General features: G+C 39.3%; 1 protein-coding gene across 4 annotated transcripts in view; it reads left to right on the forward strand.

The window, feature by feature from the left end:
- Positions 1-27766, forward strand: part of AFF3 (AF4/FMR2 family member 3) — a 564533-nt gene that overhangs the window by 357758 nt on the left and 179009 nt on the right. For all 4 annotated transcript variants that reach the window (XM_030827298.1, XM_030827300.1, XM_030827299.1 and 1 more), the window contains 3 exons: positions 2183-2263; positions 11792-11828; positions 23315-23366. In XM_030827298.1, coding sequence (XP_030683158.1) covers positions 2183-2263; positions 11792-11828; positions 23315-23366 — 170 coding nt within the window. The remainder of the gene's footprint in view (positions 1-2182; positions 2264-11791; positions 11829-23314; positions 23367-27766) is intronic.

The following is a 27766-nucleotide window of genomic DNA, read 5'->3' on the forward strand; positions in this document are numbered from 1 at the left end:
AAATTGCACAAATGTGAGGCATTCTGATACACAGAGCGAGTCTGTATGCAAAGTTAACATAAACATACCGGGGTGTTATGTGTAAGTCTGATGTTTAATCATGAGTAATTAGTTTGTACGTTGCAATGTTGGCCCTTGAGGATCATACAGTGTAAATTGTGTAAGCAAAAGAGTGATTGCAAAGGAAGCTATTGAGTGGCTGATTAGCAGTGGGATGGACTCAGGGACACATCAGACAGTCAACAAAAGAGGAAAAGGACAATTACTTTAATAGTTTGTAATTGATGAGTAATTTCTCTACAGAAGATTTGAGGCCACTTATAGCAAAATCACATATCCTCTCCAGTAATGAAAATGGAAGGGGAAAATCAGAAACCTTGTAGAAGAGTGATGGCCCTATGGGAGAGCCAAGGTGTAGAAAACCCACTTGTGTCTTCATGGCTTTCTTCATCGGGTAGCAACACTCTGGGTAAGAGCTGACCGGGTCCTAGACAAGGTGGCCCAACTCTGAGAATGACGAATAGTCCCTTGACTCCATGGACAAAGATGCCATTGTAGGCACAAACTTGACAGTCCTGCTTATCAGCCTCCTCAAAGGGAGACCAAGGCACCAGCAGGGCAGAGATGGGAGGAGAGAGGGACATTTTAAAGGATCACTGGATCCGCCTTTGCTTTCCTGGGGGAGCATTGGTAACAGCAGAATGGAGAAGGGACACCTGGAATGCATATGTGCCTAACCCACCTACTGCCTGTGTCATGTGGGTTATATGATATGGGGTCAGTAAATCCTTCCTGCATGGCTTTGAACACACTCGCCCTCCCACGGCTTCCTGTGTGGGTTCTGCACTATCTAAGGTGCTGGGGGGAGGTGAATGACCCAAGAAAAGAAGGCACATGGCCATTTCCAAGAGCTCTTTCATTCCAAAAGCCTGATAGAATCGCTTTTCAACACCCACCCACCAAAGGGAGGTAAGGAAATGTCCTCACCTCAAGAGAGAGAATTTCTCACTTTTCTGAAAATGGATCGACCACTGCTTCTGTGCTTGCTTGGGTTTGGAAGTGCAGGCAAATCAAGAAATAGGGTTCGGCCAGGCGCAGTGGCTTATGCCTGTAATCCCAGCACTTTGGGAGCCCGAGGTGGGTGGATCACCCGAGGTCAGGAGTTCGAGACCAGCCTGGCCAACATGGTGAAACCCCGACTCTACCGAAAATACAAAAATTAGCCAGGCATAGTGGCAGGCACTTGTAATCACAGCTACACAGGAGGCTATGGCAGGAGAATCACTTGAACCTGGGAGGCAGAAGTTGCAGTGAGCCAGATTGCGCCACTGCACTCTAGCCTGAGCAACAGAGTGAGACTCCATCTCAAAAAAAAAAAAAAAAAAATAATAATAATAATAATAGGGTTCAGATCCAATTCATAAACGCCAAGTTGGCGTCCTCAATGTAATTCTGTAATCATTTATTGATTGGAACTCTCTTCCGGAGATGAAACTGAAGGTGAATACTGGAAGTGAATAAAACAACCCCTCTCTCCCTCTCCCAAGGCTTAGAGAAAGTGTGTCAAAAAGTGTATGACAAATTATTCCATGTTAAGCTCATGTTGTGTTCTTAATACTGTGTTATAAGAAATGACACCATTCTGTCTCTGTATTATAGGCGTGATTTGTTTTTTCACTCTCCATGAATGACATTTTTATGAAGACCAAAGTGATGTGTGGGCCTTATCGAGAACTGATACTTTATTTCTAATTGTATAAATAACTCCTCTAATAAAGATCCATAAAGTTAAAAGTACCTGATGCATTTCTTTGGAGACACCCTGTGAATTCTGTGGGATCGAGTCCAAGTCCCCTTCATGTGGCATTTTCCATAGAACTTTTGCTACTAGATTGTCCCTTTACTCAGGACCTTAAATGAAGTGAAAATAGGACAGCCTTGCAAACCTTTTTAAGGTATAAAGGGAGCATGGGGAGAGCCAAGGAATCAAGAATTGGTAAAATTAGGAAATGAAATCATAAAAGTGGATTTCACATCTTTTTTTTTTTAATTCTTTCGGCCTTTGTGCATTTCCTACACCTTCCCTGCCTTATGAAGGCCCGCTTGTACAGCTGCTTTACATACTGCTGATTTTAAATATTGTCTGTATCACAATATTGTTTGTTTTTATCCCATCCTTTAGGAGATGACCTGGCTTCCACCACTTTCTGCTATTCAAGCACCTGGCAAAGTGGAACCAACCAAATTTCCATTTCCAAATAAGGTGAGATCTTGCATCCCTCAGGAGGAATATGCTTCACTCATGCAGGCATTTCTAGTGGGCAGTGGGTTTACCGATGATTGTCTTTTCTCCTGCAAAGATTCCTGCCAGAGGCACGTGAACCTGATCCTTAACAATTTGCAAGCACATACGTATTCATTTATGAATGGGGGAGAATCAAGCCTCCAATCTTACTTACCTACACTTCTCTGCAAAATGTGATACTACTGTAATTATCATTTTATCTAAAAAACATTCGTGAAGTTGAAATGCATCTTATAATCATTTTAAACATTCAATGTGATGTATAAAATTGTATGTCCTGGATTTTTCTGAAAAGCTGTTATTAAATTAATGATGTATCTTAAAATCAATGTCTTAGTATTGAAGACATGTGGTATTTAATTTCCCTGAATATCTTTTGTAAAGCTTAAGATATTTTCTAGGACTTAAAAAAAGATATCTATATTTTCTAAGGAAAAGCACACCAAAAAATTGGCCACAAAATAAATTACTATATACATGAGTCTAATAGGCTTTCTTTGATTTGAATAACTGACACATACTACATACTCATTATAAAGGATCAAATTATACAAATGGGAAGAGACCAAAATCTCAACATCCCTGGCACTCTAAGCCAGAGATTATTTCCTTACCCGGAGATTACTATCAAGAGTTTATGTGCCATTTCATTTTCCCTGTGCATTATATATGGAAAATATATACATATTTGGAAAAATATGTATATATTTTTCCAATTCCTAAGTTATATAGTACTAAGAGCATTTTTTCCAAAAGTTGATTTTTTTCAACAATATGTATCATTACTAAATATCAATATCACAGCTTTCTGGTGAGGCATGATGGGTCATTCCTGTAATCCCAGCACTTTGGGAGGCCAAAGCAGGTGGCTTAGTTGAGGTCAGGAGTTCAAGACCAGCCTGGCCAACATGGTGAAACCTAATCTCCACTAAAAATACGAAATTAGCCAGGCATGGTGGTGCACGCATGTAATCCCAGCTACTCAAGAGGCTGAGGCAGGAGAATCACTTGAACCTGAGAGGTGGAGCTTGCAGTAAGCTGAGATTGTGCCACTGCACTCCAGCCTGGGTGACAAATGGAGACTCTGTTTCAAAAACAAACAAAACAAAAAAGTAAATAAATATCAATATCACTGCTTTCTAAGGTGAATTATTGAAAGAATTGTTCATTGCTGTTACCACAAAGATAAATTCCATTCTAAGAGTTGATTTTTCTTATAATAAAATGTATTTGAAGACCTTTCAAGTGAATATATAGAGATTTTCTTCATTCTTCAAAACAGAAGCAAAATATTTTGTATGAATTTGCCATAATTTAATCAAATTCCTTTCAGTGGACACTGAGATTATGTATGGCTTGTTATTATTACAAACACTGTTAGATCAAATGCCTCTTTGAATGCCTCTAATAAGGATACCTTGAGTAGGAATTGTGGTTCTGGGCGTCAGAAGCCACAGTTACTTTGGATTGTGTTTCAAGAGTACTTTTGGCCCAGCGTGTTGGCCCAAACCTGTAATCCTAGCATTTTGGGAGGCCAAGGCAGGAGGATTGCTTGAGGTCTGGAGTTCAAGACCAGCTTGGGCAACATAGTGAGACCTCATCTCAACAAAAATGTGAAAAAATTAGCCAGGCATGGTGGCACACCTGTAGTCTCAGCTACTTGGGAAGCTGAGGTGGCAGGAGGATCACTTAAGCCCAGGAGGTTGAGGCTACAGTGAGCTATGATCACGCCACTTCACTCTAGCCTGGGTGACAGAGCAAGACCCTGTCTTAAAAAAAAAAAAAAAAAAAAAAAAAAAAAAAAAAGACCAAAAAAAAGTACTTTTTACATATCTTTGCCAGTGATTATCATCTGGGTTTTTTTATCGGTGTGTCTGTATGGTGAAGGAAAAGTTGATATCTTGTTGTTTTCATTTGCATTTTCCCAGTTACTTCTAAGCTTGAGCATTGACTGTTTTTCCTTTGCAAATTGCCTGTTCATTACCCATTGCCACTTTTCGAAAACTAATTTCTAGGAACTCCTTAACTCTTATTCATTTATCTATTATATATGATGCAACTTTCTTGCAAACCTTTTTTATGTGCCTTTTACACTAGCAAAGTGTTTAATTTTTATGTCAGAGAAAAAAGATCTTTCCTGCTCCAATATTCTAACAGTGTCCTCTATTTTGTTTTAATTCTTTTATACTTTGTTTTAGTTGTGGATGTTACAATGTAGGATTCTAGTTTTCTTCTTTTCAATGGTCAGTAAGTTATTATAATACTATCAGTGTAATAGCCCATTCCCCCCGTCACTGGTTTGAAATACCCTATGTCAATAGTTGAGCTTCTCATAAATACATGGATTTGTCTCCAGACTCTCTATTCTGTTTTTCGATATGTTTATCTAATTCTTTCCCAAGAACTCATTGTTTGAATCAGAGGTCAAGAAGCTTTTTCAGTGAAGGATCAGATAGTAAATAGTTAAGGCTTTGTAGGCAACACCTCAATGAATGAAATGTGGCATCTCATTGATGGAATTGACATCAGAACCCATATGAAGTTCCCAGGCTTCTAGCCCTTTCATTCAGTACAGGGGAATTTAGCCGAACAGTTTATTCAGTATGTACTTCCAGTGGCATCCTGCCATCCTTAGAATAAAATGCACAATGCTTACAATCTTTGCACATAATCTAGCCAAAATAATCCAGACCCAAAACAGAATCATAGACATTTTTGTTATGTGTAGGTATCATGGTATAAGTACAACTTTTGATATAATTGGGCACATACCAAAGCATAGTTTATTACGACTTTTCCAAAAATATTGTACCAGTTTGTTCTATTTCGTTTCATGTAGATACTTAAGTGCAAGTAATGACTTGACTTCAGAGGTAAAATTGAGATTTTAAATCATTAGTACAAAAATTTCATTTTTTTTAGCTCTATTGAGGTATAATTGACAAATAAAAATTGTATGTATTTAAGGTAAACAATTTGATGTTTTGATATTGTGAAATAATCACCATAATCAAGCTAATTAATATATCAGTAACCTCACATAGTTACCATTTTCTTTTCTTTTTTTGGTGATGAGAACATTACCTCCTAGTAAATTTCTTTTTTTTTTTTTGAGACGGAGTCTCGCTCTTTCACCCAGGCTGGAGTGCAGTGGCGCAGTCTCGGCTCACTGCAGGCTCCGCCCCCCACGGTTCACGCCGTTCTCCTGCCTCAGCCTCCCGCGTAGCTGGGACTACGGGCGCCCGCCACCTCGCCCAGCTAATTTTTTTGTATTTTTAGTAGAGACAGGGTTTCACCATGTTAGCCAGGATGGTCTCGATCTCCTGACCTCGTGATCCGCCCGCCTCGGCCTCCCAAAGTGCTGGGATTACAGGCGTGAGCCACCGCGCCCAGCCACCTCCTAGTAAATTTCTTAAGATCTATCCTCATTGTTAACTATAGTCACATTTCTGATACATCATATATTATTCATACACACACATGTGTACACACACACACACACACAGCATAGACATTGCACTGCGTGAACTAAGCCAGACACAGAAAGCCAAGTACCTATATGTCATTACCTATATGTAGAATCTAAAATCGACACACAGAAGCAGTGAGAATGGTGGTTGCCAGGGGCTGGCAACTAACACTTCTGCTTATTTTTCTTCAATGAATAGGTGTTATAGAGCCATCCTTGGGTCAAGAAAGTAATAATGGTAGCCTTCCTCATGTGAGACTTGTTTTCAAATTGTTTACTTTAAATATGTACAGTTTGTGTTATTGTCACTTATACTTTTTTTAAAAAAAGTCGTTGAAAAAATAATTACTGTAATGGAAGTATGACACAGTGTAGCAAAAACATTAGCGTCAAGAAGATTTCAAAGCATAGGGTAGGGCCGGACACGGTGGCTCACGCTTGTAATCCCAGCACTTTGGGAGGCTGAGGCGGGTGGATCACGAGGTCAGGAGATCGAGACCACGGTGAAACCCCGTCTCTACTAAAAATACAAAAAATTAGCCGGGCGTGGTGGCGGGCGCCTGTAGTCCCAGCTACTCGGAGAGGCTGAGGCAGGAGAACGGCGTGAACCCGGGAGGCAGAGCTTGCAGTGAGCCGAGATTGCGCCACTGCACTCCAGCCTGGGCGACAGAGCGAGACTCCGTCTCAAAAAAAAATAAAAATAAAAATAAAAAAACAAAAAACAAAGCGCAGGGTAACCCTTGAGTTTACCTGTGCAGAGCCTCAAAGGAAGAATGAAGTTTGCCAGGCAGGAAACAAAAAGCAGCAGGATGAGCATTCCAGGGGGAGGGGATCAGAACAGGATACACAGCTGGAAGTATTGGGAGTGGCAGTCACCACATCACTTTCAGCCCTGGGTTCTAATGATTTGTACACGTCACCTCCACCGCTAACTTGCTGGACTCACTTCTGTAACCCTTAAAAAGCCTAGCAGAGAATCTTGCAGACCTAGTAGAGTGCTCCCAGAGGAGGACAATACCAATGCACAGATGGGGCTGGACCTCCCCAGGCACCTACCTACAGAAGACATTTGCAAGGGGAAAGAAGGCCGGTGAGACACAAGCTACACGTATGTGGGTATCTGGATGGGGTGGCAGGAGACACAAAAATGGAAAGGACTTCAGTGTGTGGTCCCTTTGGAGAAAGGAACTTTGGTCTCCCTCTGTTCTGGACCCAGCCTTGCTCTGGCTCCATGAAGAATGAAGGAGCTTCATAGCCTGTGGGGCCCCTGGGGTTTTGCAGCTGGCTGGGAAGGACAGTCCTCCTTCAAAAGCAGCAGCCCCAGGACCCGAGGTTTGCCAGCAGACACCTTATCAGAGTGTCTGATAAGGGGACCTAAAATGTGGGAGTGGCCTGGTAAGGTAGCCGACCCCTCCACAAGCAGGCTGGCCAAATGCCGGTAAGAATGATAATGGGACATTATTTGTACCCACAGAGTGGCACAGTTTAGAACACTGGGGTTATAGCCAATTACTTTTGCGCTAACAGTTGTTGTTTCAGTGTACCACCAAGAAAACATCAGCTAGCAACATGAGAGTATATATTAGGGACAAAGTCTTTGATTTTATTCTTACCTCTCCTACAGAAGACTTCCACAGAGATTTTTTTTATACCAATTACTTCAACCATGTTGAAGTCTCCCTTCACTCCTTATCACACAAACAGAAATAATAATGGTTATTAATCACACAGATGTTTTAGTTAAAATTTAAAGTTTACTATCTATGAGATACATGATCTTATGGTTTGTCATCCTAATTCAGGTCATCTGTAAGCTCATCTCTGGTTCTCTGCTTGTGATCAACAATCATCCTGTGGGTTTTAGGACGCACCAAGAAATTAAAAATTTTAGCTGGGCATGGTGGCGCGTGCCTGTAGTACCAGCTGCGAAGGCAGGAGGATCGCTTGAGCCTAGGAGTTTGAGGCTGCAGTGAGCCATGATCATGCCACTGCACTCCAGACTGGGTAACAGAATGTGGCCCTGTCTCTAAAAAATAAGTAAGATAGGCCAGGCGCAGTGGCTCATGCCTGTAATCCCAGCACTTTGGGAGGCCGAGGCAGGTGGATCACCTGAGGCCAGGAGTTCGAGACCAGCCTGGCCAACATGGCAAAACCCTATCTCTACTAAAAATACAAAAAATTAGCAGGGCCTGGTGGCAGGCGCCTGTAATCCCAGCTTCTCGGGATGCTGAGGCAAGAGAATTGCTTGAAACTGGGAGGCAGAGGCTGCAGTGAGCTGAGATCATGCCATTGCACTCCAGACTAGGCAACAAGAGCAAAACTCCATCTCTAAATAAAAAATAAATAAATAAAATAATTCTATTTTGTGTTAATAGTCTTAGACAAAATTCTGTTATTTTTTTTTCTTTTCTTTTCTTTTTAAATAAGCTTAATGCTGGAAACTATGTCAGTTACCATTCTTGTCCATTTGATGGTGTATGAGTATTTCCCCTCCCTAGTACAAATGCCTCCAAATGGCCCAGATCTACAGACAGCACAGAGGAGTTAGCTAAATGGGACTCAAAGTATTTTTCATGTGCCAAAGCTAAAACTAACTTATGTCCAGATATAAACTCTTAAATTCCCTTGAAGAGAAGGAAAACGTACCAATCTATGTGGGGGATTTAATAGTAGGTGTCTTCTTAGTGACAGCATCTATCCAAAATAGGCCAAAATCATTCTTACAGATGATATTTTAGTCCATTTCAGGAATGATATTTCATCTTCATATAATCATTTCCAAAAACTGAATCTCAGGGTGAGAGTTGAGCTTGTTCTTTTTCTTCAGATGAATAGCTCATTATTACCATAATTGAAAGAGGTTTATTAGGCATGTGCATATGACTCAGGCTGTTTAATAGAGTGGGAATCCCTTCCTGTCTCAATTTTCCTACCTAATCTCTGCCCACCAGACTGGCTCATTTTATACTGTTTCAGTAGAATTTCTTTTTAGAGCAGACATTAGTACTTGGTTTTAAATATAACACAAGTCACATCAAATGACACCCTTTACCCCATAACAACCTATACTCATGGAACAAAATTCCGGTAAAATACATTAAGCCATGTAATAGAAGTTCATTCAATTTCAATGGATTTTTGTTCCATGTGCCAAAATTTTAAAGGAGTTTTGCTGGATTTTATGTCCTGCTACCTTTTTTTTTTTACATTCCTATTCATGCATTCTTGTATAAGTCTTTCATATTTAATTTTTTTTATTTTAATAGCTTTTGGGGTACAAGTAGTTTTTGGTTGCATGGATAAATTGTATAGTGGTGAAAGTCTGAGAGTTTAGTGCACTCGTCACCTGAGTAGTGTACATTGTACCCAGTATGTAGTTTTTTTATCCCATGTCCCACTCCTATCCTCCCACTTCTGAGTCTCCATAGTTCATCATATCACTCTATATGCCTTTGCATACCCATAGCTTAACTCCCACTTACAAGAACATATGGTATGTGGTTTATTTTCCATTAAATGAGAATTTTGCAAAGAAAGAGGATGTAAATCCTCAAAACAGATTTTAACATTTTGTTTTAATGCAAGTAAAATCAAATTCAATCTCTATTTACCTGAGCAATAACTAAACTGAAAATACTGTGTAGTACTGGCTTTATTCCATTGCATGTAAGTAGATACCATACTAATCTTTTTATCCACCATCGTGAGATTGACAACAGTTGTTTAATAGAGTGTTACTGGTGGGATGATTGCCAAACCCATCTACAGGAAATAGGTGGCAGTAAAGGTTCATTCAAAGAAAAGTTAGATTAAAAGTCAATATGACAATAGGTCAGTGGCATGAGTTTAAGAACCCAAACCATACGTATCAGGGAGGAAAACATAGGTTTAAATCTTCATGACCTTGGATTTGGCAATGGATTCTTTGTGATGACACCAAAAGCATGAGCAACAAAAGAAAAATTAGGTAAATTAAACTTTATTAAAAATGTTTAGAATTTTAAATTTAGAACTTTTGTGCATCAAAGAACATTATTGATAAAATGAAAAGACAATTGACAGGATGGGAGAAAATACTGCAAATCATAAATCTGGTAACAGTCTAGTATCCAAACTATATCAAGAACTCATTCAACTCAACAACAAAAAGACAAACCAATTAAAAAATGGCAAAGGACTTGAATAGATATTTCTCCAAAGATGTACAAATGGCCAACAAACAGATGAAAAGATGCTCAACATCATTAGTTATTAGGGAAACACAAATCAAAACTGCAGTGAGATACCACTTCATACACACAGGATAGCTATAATTTTTTAATGGAAAATAACAAGCATTGACAAGGATGTAGATAAATTGGAACCCTCAAACATTGTTGGATTGCAAAATGGTTTCACTGCTGTGGAAAATTGTTTGGCAGTTCCTTAAAAAGTTTAACATAGAGTTATATAACCCAGAAATTCTGCTCCTAAGTATATACACAAAAGGATTGAAAACATGGACTCGAACTAGTGTACATACCTGCGTATTCATGGCAGTACTATTTACAATATCCAAAAGGTAGAAACAGCCCAAATACCCATTAACAGATGAATGGATAAACACGTTGTATATCCATGTGACGAATATTATTCAGCCATAAAAAGAATGAAGTACTGGATCCCTGAGGAATCACCACACTGACTTCCACAATGGTTGAACTAGTTTACAGTCCCACCAACAATGTAAAAGTGTTCCTATTTCTCCACATCCTCTCCAGCACCTATTGTTTCCTGACTTTTTAATGATCGCCATTCTAACTGGTGTGAGATGGTATCTCACTGTGGTTTTGATTTGCATTTCTCTGATGGCCAGTGATGATGAGCATTTTTTCCTGTGTTTTTTGGCTACATAAATGTCTTCTTTTGAGAAGTGTCTGTTCATATCCTTCACCCACTTTTTGATGGGGTTGTTTTTTTCTTGTAAATTTGTTTGAGTTCATTGTAGCTTCTGGATATTAGCCCTTTGTCAGATGAGTAGGTTGCAAAAATTTTCTCCCATTCTGTAGGTTGCCTGTTCACTCTGATGGTAGTTTCTTTTGCTGTGCAGAAGCTCTTTAGTTTATGTCCTTTGTAGGGACATGGATGAAACTAGAAACCATCATTCTCAGCAAACTATCGTAAGGACAGAAAACCAAACACCACATGTTCTCACTCATAGGTGAGAATTGAACAGTGAGAACACATGGACATCACATGTGTGATCATCACACACCAGGGACTGTTGTGGGGTGGGGGCATGGGGGAGGGATAGCATTAGGAGATATACCTAATGCTAAATGACGAGTTAATGGGTGCAGCACAACAACATGACACATGGATACATATGTAACAAACCTGCACGTTGTGTACATGGACCCTAAAACTTAAAGTATAATAATAAAATTAAAAAAAAAGAATGAAGTACTGATACATGCTACAGAGTGGATGAACCTCAAAAACATTATGTTAAGTAAAAGAAGCCAGTCACAAAGATCACATATTGTATGATTCCATTTATATGAAATATCCAGAATAGATAAATCCAAGAGACAGATGGAAATTGGTGGTTGTGAGGGGCTGGGGTGTTGGGAGGGCAGGGGTATGGGAGACCCTGCTTAATGGGTAAGGGATTTGACTTCAGAGTGATGGAAATATTTTGTAACTAGATAGAGGTAGTGGTTGCACAACCTTATGAAAGTACCAAATGCCACTGAATTGTTCACTTTAAAATGGTTAATTTTAATGTTATGTGAACTTCACCTCAATAAACAAAACAGAAAGTCATTAATACAAAAGAAAAATGATTGTGAAGTATATTCCCAGAACTGCTTAACATGTACATGTCCACCTTCATGTACGTTTCTCATTAAAGTAGCTGATAGAGATTGAGAGCAATGAATCGGTTCTGAATGACCAGTTTTAAACATGATCTCATGTTTAACTTGGGTTTTGAAAGTCAAAATAAGAAAATTAATTGATATTTCTTGTTCTTTCAGGACTCTCAGCTTGTATCCTCTGGACACAATAATCCAAGTAAGAAAAAGACTTCACTCTGGAGTTTCATCTGGGGAGCAGGGGGCGGGGGGCAGAGGGCAGAGAGGGCAGGAGGATGAGCATGCAGTGGGCAGTAGGTTTCAAAGAAATTCACTAAAAAACTGGGGAAAGGGGTCATTTGTTCAAGTGAATGATAAGATTTATGATGACCTTGAGTGTGCATATTCAAGGAAAGGAAGGCCAAAACAGAAAATGGTGAATTTCAAAGCCATCCCAAGAGAAAGGAACATCATGCTTTATTATGGCTGTTCCTAGTATATGTGGAGGGAGAAGAAACTTGAAAGGCACATAATTGGTTGTCTAAATTAAAGGAAAATGAGTGGGCAAAGAAAATCAATCAGTAGACCTTAAGATAAATGACCTTAGAATCCATGAAGAAAAGTCACAACCGGCTGGGTATATGTACTGTGCCCTCTTCCAGAAATAGACTCAACTATCTAAGAAGCAGTCTCCTTATTGAATTGGTGGCTAATAAAACACATGGGCTTTTTTGTCAAAGAAAGGATGCTATCATTCCATGAAGTAGTGTTTTAATTCTCTTCTTTGGCACTACTAATTGGTATTAACGTTGTCTTGAACATTAAAAATGCATAAGCGACCCTGTGTCCTAAAAGCACACTCACAAAGACTGGGCTTTGTTAGTTTCACGACCAGCCAGCAAGCTACGAGCACCCCTTGCCAATTACAAAGCTGCATTTGAAGACTGAACATCCTCTGAGCTATAGATCAGTCTGTGGAACTGAGGCCCAACCACTGGGCATCTGTGAGGCAAATGGGCTAGAGAGAAAAGATGTCCTGGCAAATGCATTGGGAAGCAGCAGAATTTTCATGCACAGCTAGAGAAAAGCCAGTGTGCAGGGGGGTGATAGCACAGTGGTGCGGAGGCAATATCACTTAATTATCCCACCCTCTGTTGGGATTTGCTGTGGGCACAGGCACCAGCGATGAGGCAAAATGCCAAAAGACATGAAATCTGAAGAAAATGATGAATTTAGTCCTAAGAAAAGAGATCAGAAGAAATGCTTCGTTAAGTCCACGTGGTGGTATACAGGCATCAGCATCGCACACCACAGACTAGAATGTCTTGAAGAGTTGCCCTTACTTTCCTCCCTGTGCCTCACAGGGAATTTAAATGTTCAGGGTAAAGGGAGGATCCCATAGATGAATAAATGCACCTTCTGCCAGCTTGGCATTTTTGACAGACAGAAGAGCAAAGGAAATCCTTGTTGAGTGTCTATTCTGTGCTAGCGTCCTGACTTACAGTATTTCACTTAATCTTTACAATAGCTGCATGAGCTGCATGATCTCAGTTTTCACATGAAGAAGATGAGTTTCTGAGGCAAATAACTAGTCATTTTTTAGTCACCTGGCTAAAAAAATGACAGCTAGAATTTGAATTCAGAGCTCTCTGCCCCAAAGACACAAGCTTTTCATCCCACTCTGATGATTCCCAGAAAGCTGCTGCTGTCACTTCACCGTGAGATTGAATTATTGTCCAAGGACTGTCTGCTGTGATTTCTATGTGCATCCGGCATATTTTTATGGCATGCTGTAATATTCACTGCAATTTAGATTCTACAAAAACGGACCCTTCTTCTATGGGACATGATGTGACACTATCCCTGTGTGGTATAAAACCCTCTGGCATTTCATCGTCCAGGAAAAGTTTTTGATTAGCTTTTTCTTTTCTAGGAGTGAGGGGATTTTTTTTTTAATTTCATTTTCTTGAACAAGGTCCCGCTCTGCTGCCCAGGCTAGAGTACAGTGACACAATTATAGCTCACTATAACCTTGAATTCCTGGGCTCAAGCAATCCTCCCACATTAGCTTCCCAAGTAGCCAGGACTACAGGCACATACCACTTTGTAAAATTTTTCTTAGAGACAGCATTTCGCTATGTTGCACAGGCTCGTCTTGAACTCCTGGCCTCAAGCGGTCCTCTTGCTTTGGCCTCCAAAAGTGCTGAGATTATAGGTGTGAGCCACCACACCTGGTCTTTTTTCATTTTTAAATAAATCTTTCTCCAAAACCCCAGCACGTGTATACAAAAATAATATTCCTATTAAGTGTGAGAATTCTCTGCAATTTACAGTACATTTGAAACTTTAGGAGAACTGACCCCACCAGCATTTCCCATGCTGTTTCTGTATATGGTTTGGAATCATGATTCCGGTAAACATGTAAGAAATAGAGAAATACTGAGCTTCAGAGAAACCAAAAACATAATATCTGTGTGGATTGATTACTAACTCGCTATTTTAGGCCAGTGCTTTTATTCTTTTTGAAGTGAGAAAGACTGTATTATAGATACTAGAGGAAAGATTGTATAAACAGAAAATGAATTTCAATACAAATCTTTTAAAAGGTAGATCGTTTGCTGAATTATGATCAACTGAACTTGATATTATAAAATGGAAGCTTATTAAGCATTGAGATACTTGAATATTAACGTGGGTGGTTTATGTCTACATTTTTAAAAATTATGAGAACGTCCTGTTCAGTTGAGAGACTGCACTTAAGCAATTCTTCCCCTTCCTTCAGAATCCCCACCTAATAGCCGTGAAGCTGTAGAAATGGAAATAAATCCAAAATAGCACCAAAACCAGGAAGAAGTACCATCAGCAAACCAGAAATTTAGTTGTGTTTCTGGAAAGCCAAAGTAATAAAACCCTACTGAAAAATACTCCTGAACAGGGAAGGTCGTGACACAGCAAAGGAAGAATCAGACAGGAACAAGCTTTAGTGGTGGTGGGGACAGCCCCCAGGAGCCCCAGGAAAGACCACATTTCCACTGGACCCCAAGAGAGAACAAGCGCGAATTGCTTGCAGTGATGGGAACACCTGGCCATCCTTCAACCATTACCCCTCCACCCCCATCCTCACAGATTCCCACACAGAGCTTTCAGGATGATTTTTTTCTCAAAAACAAAAAGTACAGTAATATTTGCTAAAAAAAAAAAAAAAAAAAAAAATGAACAGTTCACTCCTCGTTGAGAACTGATACCAAAGAGAGAAACAGAATAGATTCTAAGATAGTACCAGACCTTAAAAATAGATGACATGGAGTAATGGCAGAAGAGTCAACTATTTCTCAAGGGAAATAAACAAGAATTCTATACACCTAAAGTACGGTGCTTTATATTTTTCTTAGAGGAGTGGGTGGAGGAAGGGCTTGGGCTCACAGCTTGCCTGGAGGCTTCTCTTCTCTTGAGCCCTAAATGAATCCTTCACGTCAACATACCCTGCCCACTTACGAAGAGCCATTAATCAGCTCTTCCCTACAAAGGATAGGTGTGTTAGAAAAATTGATCGGAATACTGATACAGGGAAGCCACACCAACTACTTTGTTAACCAATTTTTTATTTAAAAATATGAATATATAACCAGTGACGCCAAAAAGAAAGACTAGTTCCAAAGGAAATCTAGGAAATCTAATTCAAGGAAAAGAAGAAAAAAGTTTCAAGTATAATTGCAGTCCTTAGAAAGATTTGAAATTATTTGTGTTAAATAAAAAGAGAACAGATTGGTATGAAAAAGAGGTAATTACAGAACAAATGAACACTTGAGAATTAAAAATATGATTGACAAAAATCAATAGGAGGGATGATAATAGCTGAAGTCTGGAACCTTGAATATAAAGTTGAAAACTTTTTTTTTCTGAGTATAAAGCAAAACACAGATGGAAAATATGAAAGGGATTGAAGATACATAGCCAGTCAAGGTGGCATGATCAAAATCCAGCTAATAGTAATACCAGAAAAAGAAAATAGAGAGGAATGAATAATAACACAAATAGAGCACTAAGGGAAATGAGCAACTTACAATCAGAAAAGAAACCCTTACAAAAAAGGAAACGAGACCACGAGCAAGAGCAAGAACAAACAGGACAGCAGAGAATCAGACTCCTAATTCAGAAACTGGGGTTATCAAGCCTAGAATATAAAATTAGAGCCCTTACTTTAATTTCTGGAAATAAAAGAGAGGATTGGAAATGTGATAAAGAGCAAGAAAACTTGGAGGGAGTGTTAAACAGAACTTCTAGGAAAAAAATAATATAATAGGAATTAGAATTCCCATGGGCAGATATAACAGCACATTAGACATAGTTGAGAAAGAATTAATGAACTGGAAAGTTGAATTTAAGAAATTATCTAGAATGCAGCCTAGAGAGACAGAAATGGAAAACAGGAAATTAGTTAACAGACATGGGGATAAAGTGGGGAAGTCTAACATACATCTAACTAGAATTTCAGAAAGGGAAAGGGAAGCGAGACAGTACTGAAGAAGATGATTGATGACTGAGGATTTTCCAGACTTGAAAGACATTAATCCACAGAGTCAAGAAACCCAGTGAATACCAAGGATAAATGAAAAAAAAAAAAAAGTCCATACTACACACATTATAGCTAAACTGCACATAAAAATTAAAATACCCTTTAATATCTTCAACAACTCAACCAACTTAACACCTGACTTCACAACAGCATCAGTGGGAACCTGCAAACAGAGAAGCTGAAGCATCACTGAGTTGAGAGAAAATAACTATCAGCTTAGGATTGCGTATCTTGCAAAAAAAAAATTTAATGAATCGACATTTTCAGACAAAGGCTGGGAAAGTATGCCACCAGTAAATCCTCACAAAAGAAATTTTAAAAGACATACTTTGTTCGAAGGAATGTGAGGTGCAAGAAGGATTAAATGCAGTGAAAGTAAATAAGGGGAAAATTTAAACAATGTTGATTGCATGCACCAATAATAAGATATTGTTAAGTAATCAAAATAAATATAATTGGAATCCACAAAACAGTAGCATAAAATAAGATGAGGAGAATTTGGAATTAAAATCTTCTAAGTTCCTATAATTATTTCGGAGAAGGATAAAAATTTTAACTTTGGGCTTTGATAAATTAAGTAAATATTTGCAATTTGTAGGGTACCCACTAAGCTATACTAAAAGGTATTTAACCTACAAACCAAATGTGGAGAACATTTTACAAACCAAGTTAAAAATAGAATATGAATATTATTAGTTAATCCAAAAGAATTAAAGAAGAGAAAATGAAACAGAGTACATGGAAAAATATAGTAGCATAAATTAAATCAGTAATTTAAAGGCCGGACGTGGTGGCTCACACCTGTAATCCCAGCAGTTTGGGAGGCCGAGGTGGGCAGATCACTTGAGGCCAGGAGTTCAAGACAAGCCTGGCCAATACGGTGAAACCCCATCTCTACTAAAAATACAAAAATTAGCCAGGCGTGGTGGCACGTGCCTGTAGTCATAGCTACCCAGGAGGCTGAGGCAGGAGAATCAGTTGAACCCGGGAGGCAGAGGTTGCAGTGAGCCGAGATTGTGCCACTGCACTCCAGCCTGGGCAACAGAGTGAGACTCCGTCTCAAAAAAAAGAAAAAAGAGTAATTTAAACAAATGGATTAGATGCAATGATTCAATAACAAATATTGACCAAATGGATTAAAAAATAAAACTCTATCTGTGTTATTTACAATGACACATTTAGAAATTAAAGATTCAGAAAATGTGAAAGGAAAAAGGTTAGGAAAATATATGCCAGCCAAGTACTGATGATAAATAAGGATGATATATTTATTCTGATAGCAGAAAAATAAACTTTAAGCAAAAAGCATTACTACAGTTAAAAAGGGTCACTACCCCAGGAGAAGTATAACTTACCATATGGACAAAATAATTTGATGTATGTAAATTCCAAATAACATAGCTTCAAATTTTTAAACGTAAAAGTCACAAAATTACAAGGAGAAATGTATTATCTTAATGGGAGATGTAAACATAAATGCATAACTGTTATATAATGCAAACAGAAAAATTAGTAAGGATACATAAGATTTAAACAACACAATGAGCAAAAGTCCATTACCCAGCAGCTGCAGAATATGCACTATTTTCAAGCAGACAGGGAGCAGTTATGAAAATTGACAACTACTGGACCATAAAGCAAGTTTCAACAAATTTTAAAAGATAAATGTTATTTTACCATGGTCTCCAACCACAATATGACTAAATTAGAAATTGATAATGAAAATATGACTAGGAGGGAAAACACGTTTAGAAATTAAGAATCACTTTAGATATTAGTAAATATTTGGGACTGAAAGGTAATAGAAATACCTAATATTAAAATTGGAGGAAGAAACTAAATTAGAGGGAAGGTTGCAGCTTTCCATCTAAAATACTCATACTAGAAGCCGGGTGCAGTGGCTCAAGCCTGTAATCCCAGCGCATTAGGAGGCTGAGGTGGGCGGATCAGTTGAGGTCAGGAATTCGAGACCAGCCTGGCCAACGTGGCGAAACCCTGTCTCTACTAAAAATACAAAATTTAGCTGGGTGTGGTGGCAGGCGCCTGTAGTCCCAGCTACTCGGGAGAATGAGGCAGGAGAATCCCTTGAGCCTGGGAGGTGGAGCTTGCGGTGAGCTGAGATCCCACCACTGCACTCCAGCCTGGATGACAGAGTGAGACTCTGTCCCTAAATAAATAAGGAAATGACTCATACTAGCAAACAAAAAATTAATGAACTAAGCATCCATCTTAAGAGCTGAAAAAAGAGAAACCCACAACAAATGGAAAAGAGATTTACAAAAAAAGTCAAAAGCAGAAATTAATAAAATAGCAGAGATAAAATTTTAAATATCAATGGAGCCAAAAGTTTATTCAATGACGGTATAATACAGTTGACAAACTTTGCAGAGAGATTGATCAGGACAAAAAGAGAAAAGGCACAAATAAATAATATTAGGAATCAAAAAGGGAACTGTGATGCAGATCAAGAACAAAAATATGAGCAAAATTTTAGCAAATTTTTTTCAAAACTAGATGAAATGACTATGATTAAAACGATTCTTCAGGTATTATATTGTCACAATATTGCAAATTCTCATTATTGGTTTATAATTTTTTACTTGACCTATAGGCAAGATCAAAAATTAAATTATTAACTAAGTTAATATTAAGGATGACTCAATAATTACTGAACAGAATATAAATATTTTAAATCTTGGTGACATAAAAGGAAAGATATAGCTGTGAGCGGGGAGGTGGGAGGGAAGGATAGATGGGTGAGTTTCCTCATTTTACGTGGTATAAAAGAAAAGATACTGTCAGAAGGTGATTAATCAAGAGAACTAAGATTAAATATATTTAAAGTTACAAATGCCCACTAGAGGCACTAAAAATAATAACAGTACTAATAAAAATTATAAGGGAGGAGAGAATATTAAATACCTTGCCTCTTGTCTTTCATATCAGAAATCATTAGGCACCGTCTAAAGTTGGTACATCTAGAAATAAAAATGCATTGGCTGGGCACGGTAGCTTACACCTGTAATCCCAGCACTTTGGGAAGCCAAGGAGGGTGGATTACTTGAGGCCAAGAGTTCGAGAGCAGCCGGGCCAACACGGTGAAACCCCGTCTCTACTAAAAACATAAAAATTAGCCAGGTGTGGTGGCATGCAGCTGTAATCCCAGCTACTCAGGAGGCTGAGGCAGGAGAATCACTTGAGATTACCCAGGAGGCAGAGATTACAGTAAGCCAAGATCGCACCACTGCACTCCAGTCTGGGCAACAGAGTGGGACTCCATCTCAAGAAAAGAAAAACATATCACTTAGACTAATCATTGAAGGGCTAACAGAATTTAAAATAAAAGCAAGCAAAGTCATTACCTTTTCTTTTCTGTTCATTTTTTTAAAACCATAAACATGGATTGCTTTTAATATAACTGTGTAGAAATGTTGCAGTATATGGCCGGGCATGGTGGCTTACACCTGTAATCTCAGCACTTTGGGAGGCTAAGGCAAGCAGATCACAAGGTCAGGAGTTGGAGACCAGCCTGGCCAATATGGTGAAACCTCGTCTCTACTAAAAATAAAAACATTAGCCGGGCATGGTGGCAGGCACCTGTAGTCCCAGCTCCTCGGGAGGCTGAGGCAGGAGAATCGCTTTGAACCCAGGAGGCAGAGGTTGCAGTGAAGAGAGCGCACCACTGCACTCCGGCCTGGGCAACAGAGTGAGACCCCGTCTCAAAAAAAAAAAAAAAAAAAAGGTGCAGTATAGCAAAACTTCCTTCTGCAGAATTCAGTTTAATGCAGGATTAATTTGATTTCCTTTTCAAAAAACATATTTAGTCCCTATATGACACTATTGATGGAAAGTAGGATACTCTAGCAGTGTAGTCCATTTAAATGTTTAAAGAGCATGAATTCCACATTATCTTTATGCTCACGAGAGCACCCAACATAGAAGTCCTCTGTACATTGAGTTAAAAAGGTAACTGTTATAATTTTTTAAGTGACCTATGTGAGTTAGCAAGCTGTTTCATACCTCAAACTGTATATTTCATCTCACTGGCAAGGGCACCTTAAGCATCTTTTCCCACTGCAGCGTGGGATTCTGTATTAGTGACAGGGCATCAGAACAGAAGACACATGCTGAGCACCTAGTGTATGTTAGGCAATGTGGAAGGCCCAGCCAGACAAATATGGACTGTCAAATGGAAAGTGTATAATATACATAGATACATAGATTTTACATATATTTACATATATACATATATATTTGCATATATAGTTCTTTCCGTGGCTCATTTTTTCCCCTCTTCCTCTCTGCAATTGTATTTCCACATGTAAAATGGCTTCACTGCACCCAGCTTATTAATGACCAATGCAGGTTCCCTCCCAAAGAGACCAGTGTGAAACATTGGTCCATCATTAAATATCCATCATGCAAACAGCTGACACAAATAGGAGGACCCTGGACAGCTCTCTTTGGATGGTGGGGCGGGTGGGGGTCGGGGCGGGAAACATCTCCTGCGCACCCAACTAAAAAAAAAAAAAAAAAATCATACTAATGTTCTAGAATGTTCCATTACATTCATCATTTTCCCTTGGGTCCTAATTAAAGAGACCATAATTCTCAATGGTGTATGCACTTAAACATTTCAAGTTAACTTCAGAAATTTCATCACCTAAAATTTCAAGATGTTGAGGGAAGCTTTGTGTTTTATTCTTTCTGAAGGACAAAAATACTTTTAATCCCATCTGATTCCTGACCAGCTTACTTTTCCCCCCAGAAAGGCAAATTCATTATCAGCACTGAATTTGCTGAGAACACTCTCTCTCAGACGGTTCACCATGTCCTGTTTGGCCCCACTATATCCTTCCTATTTGCCAGAACCTATTTTGTTTGCTGTGTTGCCACAACATAAGTGCTGCTAAGAGCAAAGATAATTAGCTGCGCGTCTGTCCCCATGCTGAAGCCAGCCCAAGACTCAGGCAGCATTATTGGTCAAGGGAAAACATATTTCTTCAAACATCCAAACAATGCCTTCGTTTTTATTTTCAATTTCCTGTTTTCTGACATAAATTATTTGGGAATTTTACCATTGCCTGCTGCTTCCAAGCCTGCTGTTTTACATTCTTCATTAAGATGGGATGTGGTGACTACTGGAGGCTAGAGACTGGGGAAAGTAACCAGTTTCACCAAATTAAAGGAGGTTGGGGGAAAGGATCCATATATTTGAGAAAAAATATACTTCCATTTAGTTTTGTCTTATATAATGCAGGTGTTATAACTCTATTTTAGGATTACAAGAGGGATTGTGGTTAGTCCATGGAAAAAATGTTTCTGCAAAGTACTAAATTATTTTCCAGCACTGAAGCCAGTTGAACAGGGCTTACTTGCCTCCTAAATAAGTGCACCACAGACCTTGCCCGGAAGACAAAAGAAAATATACAAGAATGAGCTTTAAAGCAAGTTTATTAATTTGCTACTTTAGCCTTTATTCCAACATGGTTTTATATGTATTGAGGCCCTGCCTAATCAATGTTTGTTATCAGGCAGTTAAAATAGATTTTGTGGCTTTTTTGTTTTTCCCCCTCATCTGACCAGCTTTTAGCCAAAGTCCCTCATAGCTGTTCTGGCACTGGATAAATGTCTGAGATAGATATACGAACTGTAGAAACTGTGTCTTCTTTTTCTCCCAACTGTTTATTTCTATAAGAAAAAGAGAAGGACATATAAAGTTTGCTTTTCAGTTCCGTTTGGGCAATACCTTTGGATATGTTCGTTATGTAATTTAGGGAGTCATTCCTGGGACTAGGTGACCACAAGCTAATGTTGACAGCTGACAAAAGGGGTATGGTACAATGTGTGGGCCCAAGGACCTGAGCAGTAGACCAAAGGTTTCTAGAGATCTCCAGGCCTGACTTGAAAGAGCACAGCAAAGCAAGTTTCTACCACAGTCCTATTGCAACTCACAGCCTTCTCTGGGGTGTATTGGCTCTGCGCAACCATCAGGAAACACATGAGCCCACACTCTCAGTTATCAGTGACTTCTTCCATCTCCAAGCCTCAAGGAAATACAAAGAAACTCCTTACAAAATGAGGATGCATGGTTCAAACCACCAGTTGATTAAGGATTAGGAATTACATTAAGCCTACTGCAAACTACAAGAAGTGAACTGGTTCCAGGCTCCCCCAACTACATACAACTCGTTAATTCCTCAATGATCACAGCCCACAGAAGCATTTCCTTAACTAGCCTTTCAGATGGTCAGAAAGGATTTCTGGTTTACATCTCATTCTGCTTTAAGCTGGGGGCCCCAAAACCTGCCACCAGGGCTCTCCGTGGGGTATAAAATAGGGGGATCTTGGGACCTACAGTGCAACCTCAGTGTTCAGTAAAAATTCTCTCCTCCTGGCCGGACATGGTGGTTCACACCTACAATTCCAACGCTTTGAGAGACCGAGGCGGGCAGATCACTTGAGGTCAGGAGTTCGAGACCAGCCTGGCCAACATGGTGAAACCCCGTCTCTACAAAAAATACAAAACTTAGCCAGGTGTGGTGGCAGGCACCTGTAGTCCCAGCTACTCGGGAAGCTGAGACTGGAGAATTGCTTGAACCCGGGAGGTGGAGGTTGCAGTGAGCCGAGATTGTGCCACTGCACTCCAGCCTCGGCGACAGAGTGAGACTCTGCCTCAAAAAAAAAAAAAAAAAAAAATTCTTTCCTCCAAGTTCTGATTCAGCCTGGCCTGGTTTGGCTTGTGTTAGCAGAAGCAATCAAAGTTCAAAGTGCCTTGGATATAGAATGCCAATGGATTTATTTCCTGAAATTTTCTGTAAAGTGAAGTGGAAGGAAACAGGTTCCATCTGTAAGATATTCATCTTCTGGCAAAGTCTCCACTCCAAGCCTCTGGTTGTTTGCAAATAGCTCCTCAGTACCTACTCACAGATTTGTGCCTGGGCAATTGCATTGCAGAAAAGAAATTACTTTGCACATCCGGTTCTCAGACAATAAAAGATGTTTTAAAAGCCTCCTGCTACACATTTTGAAAGACTGTTAATAGGAGCATGGAAATATATTTAATCTCTCTTAAATCTTAAAGACTGTAAGACTCATATGTCGGTATTTTTTTCTGCTTCCTTTTTAAGAGAAAGGTGATGCAGAGCCAGAGAGTCCAGACAATGGCACGTCGAATACATCGTAAGTCTCTTTCACTTTTCTGTCAGAGATGCCTGTTCTTAAATATGCCTCATAAAATGAGATCGTGCAAGTATCTTGCAATAGTAATAATGATGATGGAAGGAAGCCCATGGTTCTCTTTTCTCATGATAATGTCTTTCTAAATGCTTTGGGTGCAGATGCATTTTGAGGTCTTTTTTATGCTTTAGCAGAGTAAGAGGAATCTTGAAAAATGCAAATGCTTCTCTTTATGAAGTAGAAATGTAATGAGATTTGAGCATGTATGCTGGGGGGATTTGGTTGGAGACTTTCAGCATCATCTTAAGAATTGCAGAACTTTTCACACTTAAACTGGGAGGTATGCTGTCCCACACAGCTGTGCAGTAACAAGGTCATTTCAGAAGCTTGCCATCTGCAACTCACCTTGGAATTATGTGAAAAGTACAATTATCAATATCTCTGGAATCTCAAGAGTTTATTTTTTTGAATTAACAAAAGCAGTTTTAAAAACATAAGAAAAGGCCCTTATAAAACATGTGCTCCTCACTCTGTGTTTTGTCTGTTTCTTCTCAATATTCAAGGAATCCAAATACATTTTTATTGATTAATTTGATGCCAAATTGATATACCAACATTTAAATTAAAAAATTCATGAGCTAACAAGTGACTTTATTTTAGCTCCATAAGAGTCAGTAACAGGTTTGCTCCTTAAAAATCTTTATTTTTATCACTTATGAGCAGCGGCATGTGTTTTCTTATTATAAGATAGGCTTTGTGAATTTATCTGCATGGGAATCAGTATTTTAAAAAACAGCATTTTTTAAGTGCTGTTGATTGGAAATCAGTTTGTGGTAAAATATTGAGTGTCTTATTTTGTCCAAAATCTGTTTCTTGGTCTAGAAAGATCCTTTGGCTTGAATAGGAGAGCTATGTATTTCATCAGAGATATGATTATATGTTTGTCTTTCTTAAGATACTTCCCTAAAAGTTTAAATAGTTCCATTGTCCTGCTTTCAGATGATATAATGAATGTGACTGATCTTAAATGGTTTAAATATTACTAATTTTTAATTTTTTTGTGTTGTAAAATATAATGGGAAAGGCTTTTAATGCCATCTGGAGGCATTCTAGAGAACTGAAAAGGGTAGAATCATTGAAAATTCAGTTCTTTTGAGTAACATTAGAAACTGCATAAAAATTCATGCAACCAGAATGTAAGCTATTTGGGGGAAGTTGTATTTTTTAATAAATTATTTTATAAAAGTTTTAATTGTAGAAACAATTTTTTCTAATTCTTAATAAGGAAATTATTTTAAATACTGACAAAGAATATACAAAGTGTGTTGGAAAGTAACTAGCATCCTACATTTAATTTTACATATTTAAAAATCACATTCAGTAGGCACCCATTTGGTTAAGGCAGTTGGATGTGCTTTTAAAGTTCTCCTTCCCTTACATATTTCTAAAAAGTCCATTCCCGGCCAGGCGCAGTGGCTCACACTTGTAATCCCAACACTTTGGGAGGCCAAGGCAGGCGGATCACTTGAGACCAGGAATTTGAGACCAGCCTGGCCAACATGGCAAACCCTCGTCTCTACTAAAAATACAAAAATTAGCTGGGTGTGGTGGCACACACCTGTAATCCCAGCTACTTGGGAGGCTGAGGCACAAGAATAGCTTAAACCCAAGATCATGCCACTGTACTCCAGCCTGGGTGACGAAGTAAGACTCTGTCTCAAAAATAATAAATAAAAAAATAAAAAGTTTATTCCCTAAAAGCACTGGTTTACTTTACTCTGTACCTTATTTCTTATAACATCTATGAAAATAGGTAAGTTGGCAGGGCACGGTGGCTCACACCTGTAATCCCAGCACTTTGGGAGGCCAAGGAGGGGGGGATCACGAGGTCAGGAGTTCGAGACTAGCCTGACCAACATGCTGAAACCCCATCTCTACTAAAAATACAAAAAAAAATTAGCTGGGCATGGTGGCGCATGCCTGTAATCTCAGCTACTCAGGTGGCTGAGTCAGGAGAATCACTTGAACCCGGGAGGCGGAGGTTGCAGTGAGCAGAGATCGCACTACTGCACTCCAACCTGGGCGACAGAGGGAGATTCCATCTCAAAAAAAAAAAGAAAGAAAAAAAATAGGTAAGTTGTCTGAGGAATTACTTTTAAACCCTCTGGAAATATAAAAACAATGGGAGCTTGAAGCATTACCCCATATTCCTGCCTCTTTGAGCAAAACAGTTTCTTAGGCACCTGCTTCTTAAACTAGAAATAACAGGTTGCAAGCATCTCTCCTATGAATGGAGAATTCTGAACTTGAAACCGCTCAAGAGACCTCTAACAGAGGTTCTGTTATAATTGGGTATGAGGTACAGTACGTTACGGATAAAGAGTGAGATTCAGGATGCCTTTGATTTGTGTAGTATTTTACATTCTTATGTGCAGCATCTATCTGAGCTTTTTTAGCTAGGTAGGATAGAAACAATATCCCCATATTATGGATAAGGAATCTGAGGATCAGAAAGGTCACTCCAGGCCAGGTGCGGTGTCTCACACTCATAATCCCAGCACTTTGGGAGGCCCAGGTGGGTGGATCACCTGAAGTCAGAAGTTTGAAACCAGCCTGGCCAACATGGTGAAACCCCATCTCTACTAAAAATACAAAAATTAGCAGAGTGTGGTGGCATGTGCCTCTAATCCCAGCTACTGGGGAGGCTGAGGCAGGAGAATTGCTTGAACCTGGGAGGTGAAGGTTGCAGTGAGCCGAGATTGCACCACTGCACTCCAGCCTGGGCAACAGCATGAGACTCTGTCTCAAAAAAAAAAAGGAAAAAAAGAAAAAAAGAAAGGTCATTCCACTGAAGCAAGGAGTTAGATCATAAACCTTCTGATTTTGGCCCATTTTCCATACCAAGGGGGTGTGTGGGTCTCAAGAGACAAACTAAAGCCATGAGTCACAATCAAGTAGGAAAATTGGGAGCAGAGGATTTGTTAAGCGGTAAGCATACTGGTTTGGTAGGGCTGCCAGAACAAAGTACCAGCAAGTAGGTGGCGAAAGTAACAGAAATTTATTTTCTCATGGTTCTGGAGGCTGGAAGTCCCAGTCAGGGTGTCAGCAGGGTTGGTTGCTTATGGGAGATGTAAAGAGAGGAGTTATCCCCGGCCTCTCTCCTTCGCTTGTAGGTGACCGTCTCCTCCCGACGTGTCCTCAAGTCATTGTCTCTCTGTGCATGTCTATCTCTGTGTCTGTTTATACAGTCAGCAGTCATATTGGATTAGGGCCCACCCTAATGACCTCATTTTAACTTGATTATCTCTGTAAAGACCCTTTCTCTAAATAAAGTCACATTCTGAGGCACTGGAAGTTAGGATTTCAACATATAAATTTTGGGAAGAAATAGTTTGGCCCGTAACATTAAGGGGCAGAGTAATCAGAGTGATTCAGAAGCCAGGTAAACAGAACCAGGGGTACACAGATTTCTGAAAATGGGAAAAGGGGAGACAGCGTAAGTAAAACATGAAACATAATAGGGTCCATGGCAGCTGCAGGAGTGGAGAAGAGTGAAGAAAACAGGGCTAGCAAGCGTGGGGCACTGGGAAAGATGCCTCTTTCCCATTCATGGTGTGGTGGAACCAGTGTGGCTTCAGTAAGGCCTATACATCCCTCTGTCTGTATAACTCTATGACCCTGAGTCACTAAAGCCATTATATGGGCTTAAATTGTAATACAAGGTTGGGAGTCTCCAAACAGAAGAGCTTATTTCCTAAGGAAGCATCTTTCTTCATGGCCTCCTTTAAAAACAGGAGATCGATCATGATTGGTTTCAGATGGTCAATGCTTGGCAGTATGACACAGTCTGGACAACACCTGAGTAATCCTTCAATATATATTATTTAGTGATCCTATGAGCATTCAGGGCAATGAAAGGAGTGATTTAATCTTAACAGGTACACACACAGAAAAGCACAAATTAAAATGTCTGTGACAGACTTCCAGTTATATTAATGATGGAAGAACTTATCTTATACTAACTCTCCTGCAGATAGCTGTTACAAACTCTGGACAAAATCCGTTTGTTAAAAAAAACTATTCATAGTCTAACTAAAAGAAGGCAGAGAATGTAGGAAATTTGATCCTTGAAAGAGGGTCATTTGATCCTTGAAAGAGTGAGAACTACGTTTATATAGCTTCTCCCATGAGGGCATGCCCCAGTCCACAAAGAACAATTAGAATGCAAGGAGAAAGCCACAGCTGTAATGGCTTGAGGTGTCAGGGGATAGAGTTTAGGGCTGCCAGAGTGGCTGGGAATTGAGTAAGTCACAGAAAGAAAAGAGCCATAAAGAAGAGAGCCCTCCATTCTGTATATAAATTTTCATCAATCCTTGAATAACCCCTAAACTGCATATGCGTGG

The sequence above is a fragment of the Nomascus leucogenys genome, chromosome 14 (assembly GCF_006542625.1).
Source record: "Nomascus leucogenys isolate Asia chromosome 14, Asia_NLE_v1, whole genome shotgun sequence".
In the NCBI taxonomy this organism is placed as follows: Eukaryota; Metazoa; Chordata; class Mammalia; order Primates; family Hylobatidae; genus Nomascus; species Nomascus leucogenys.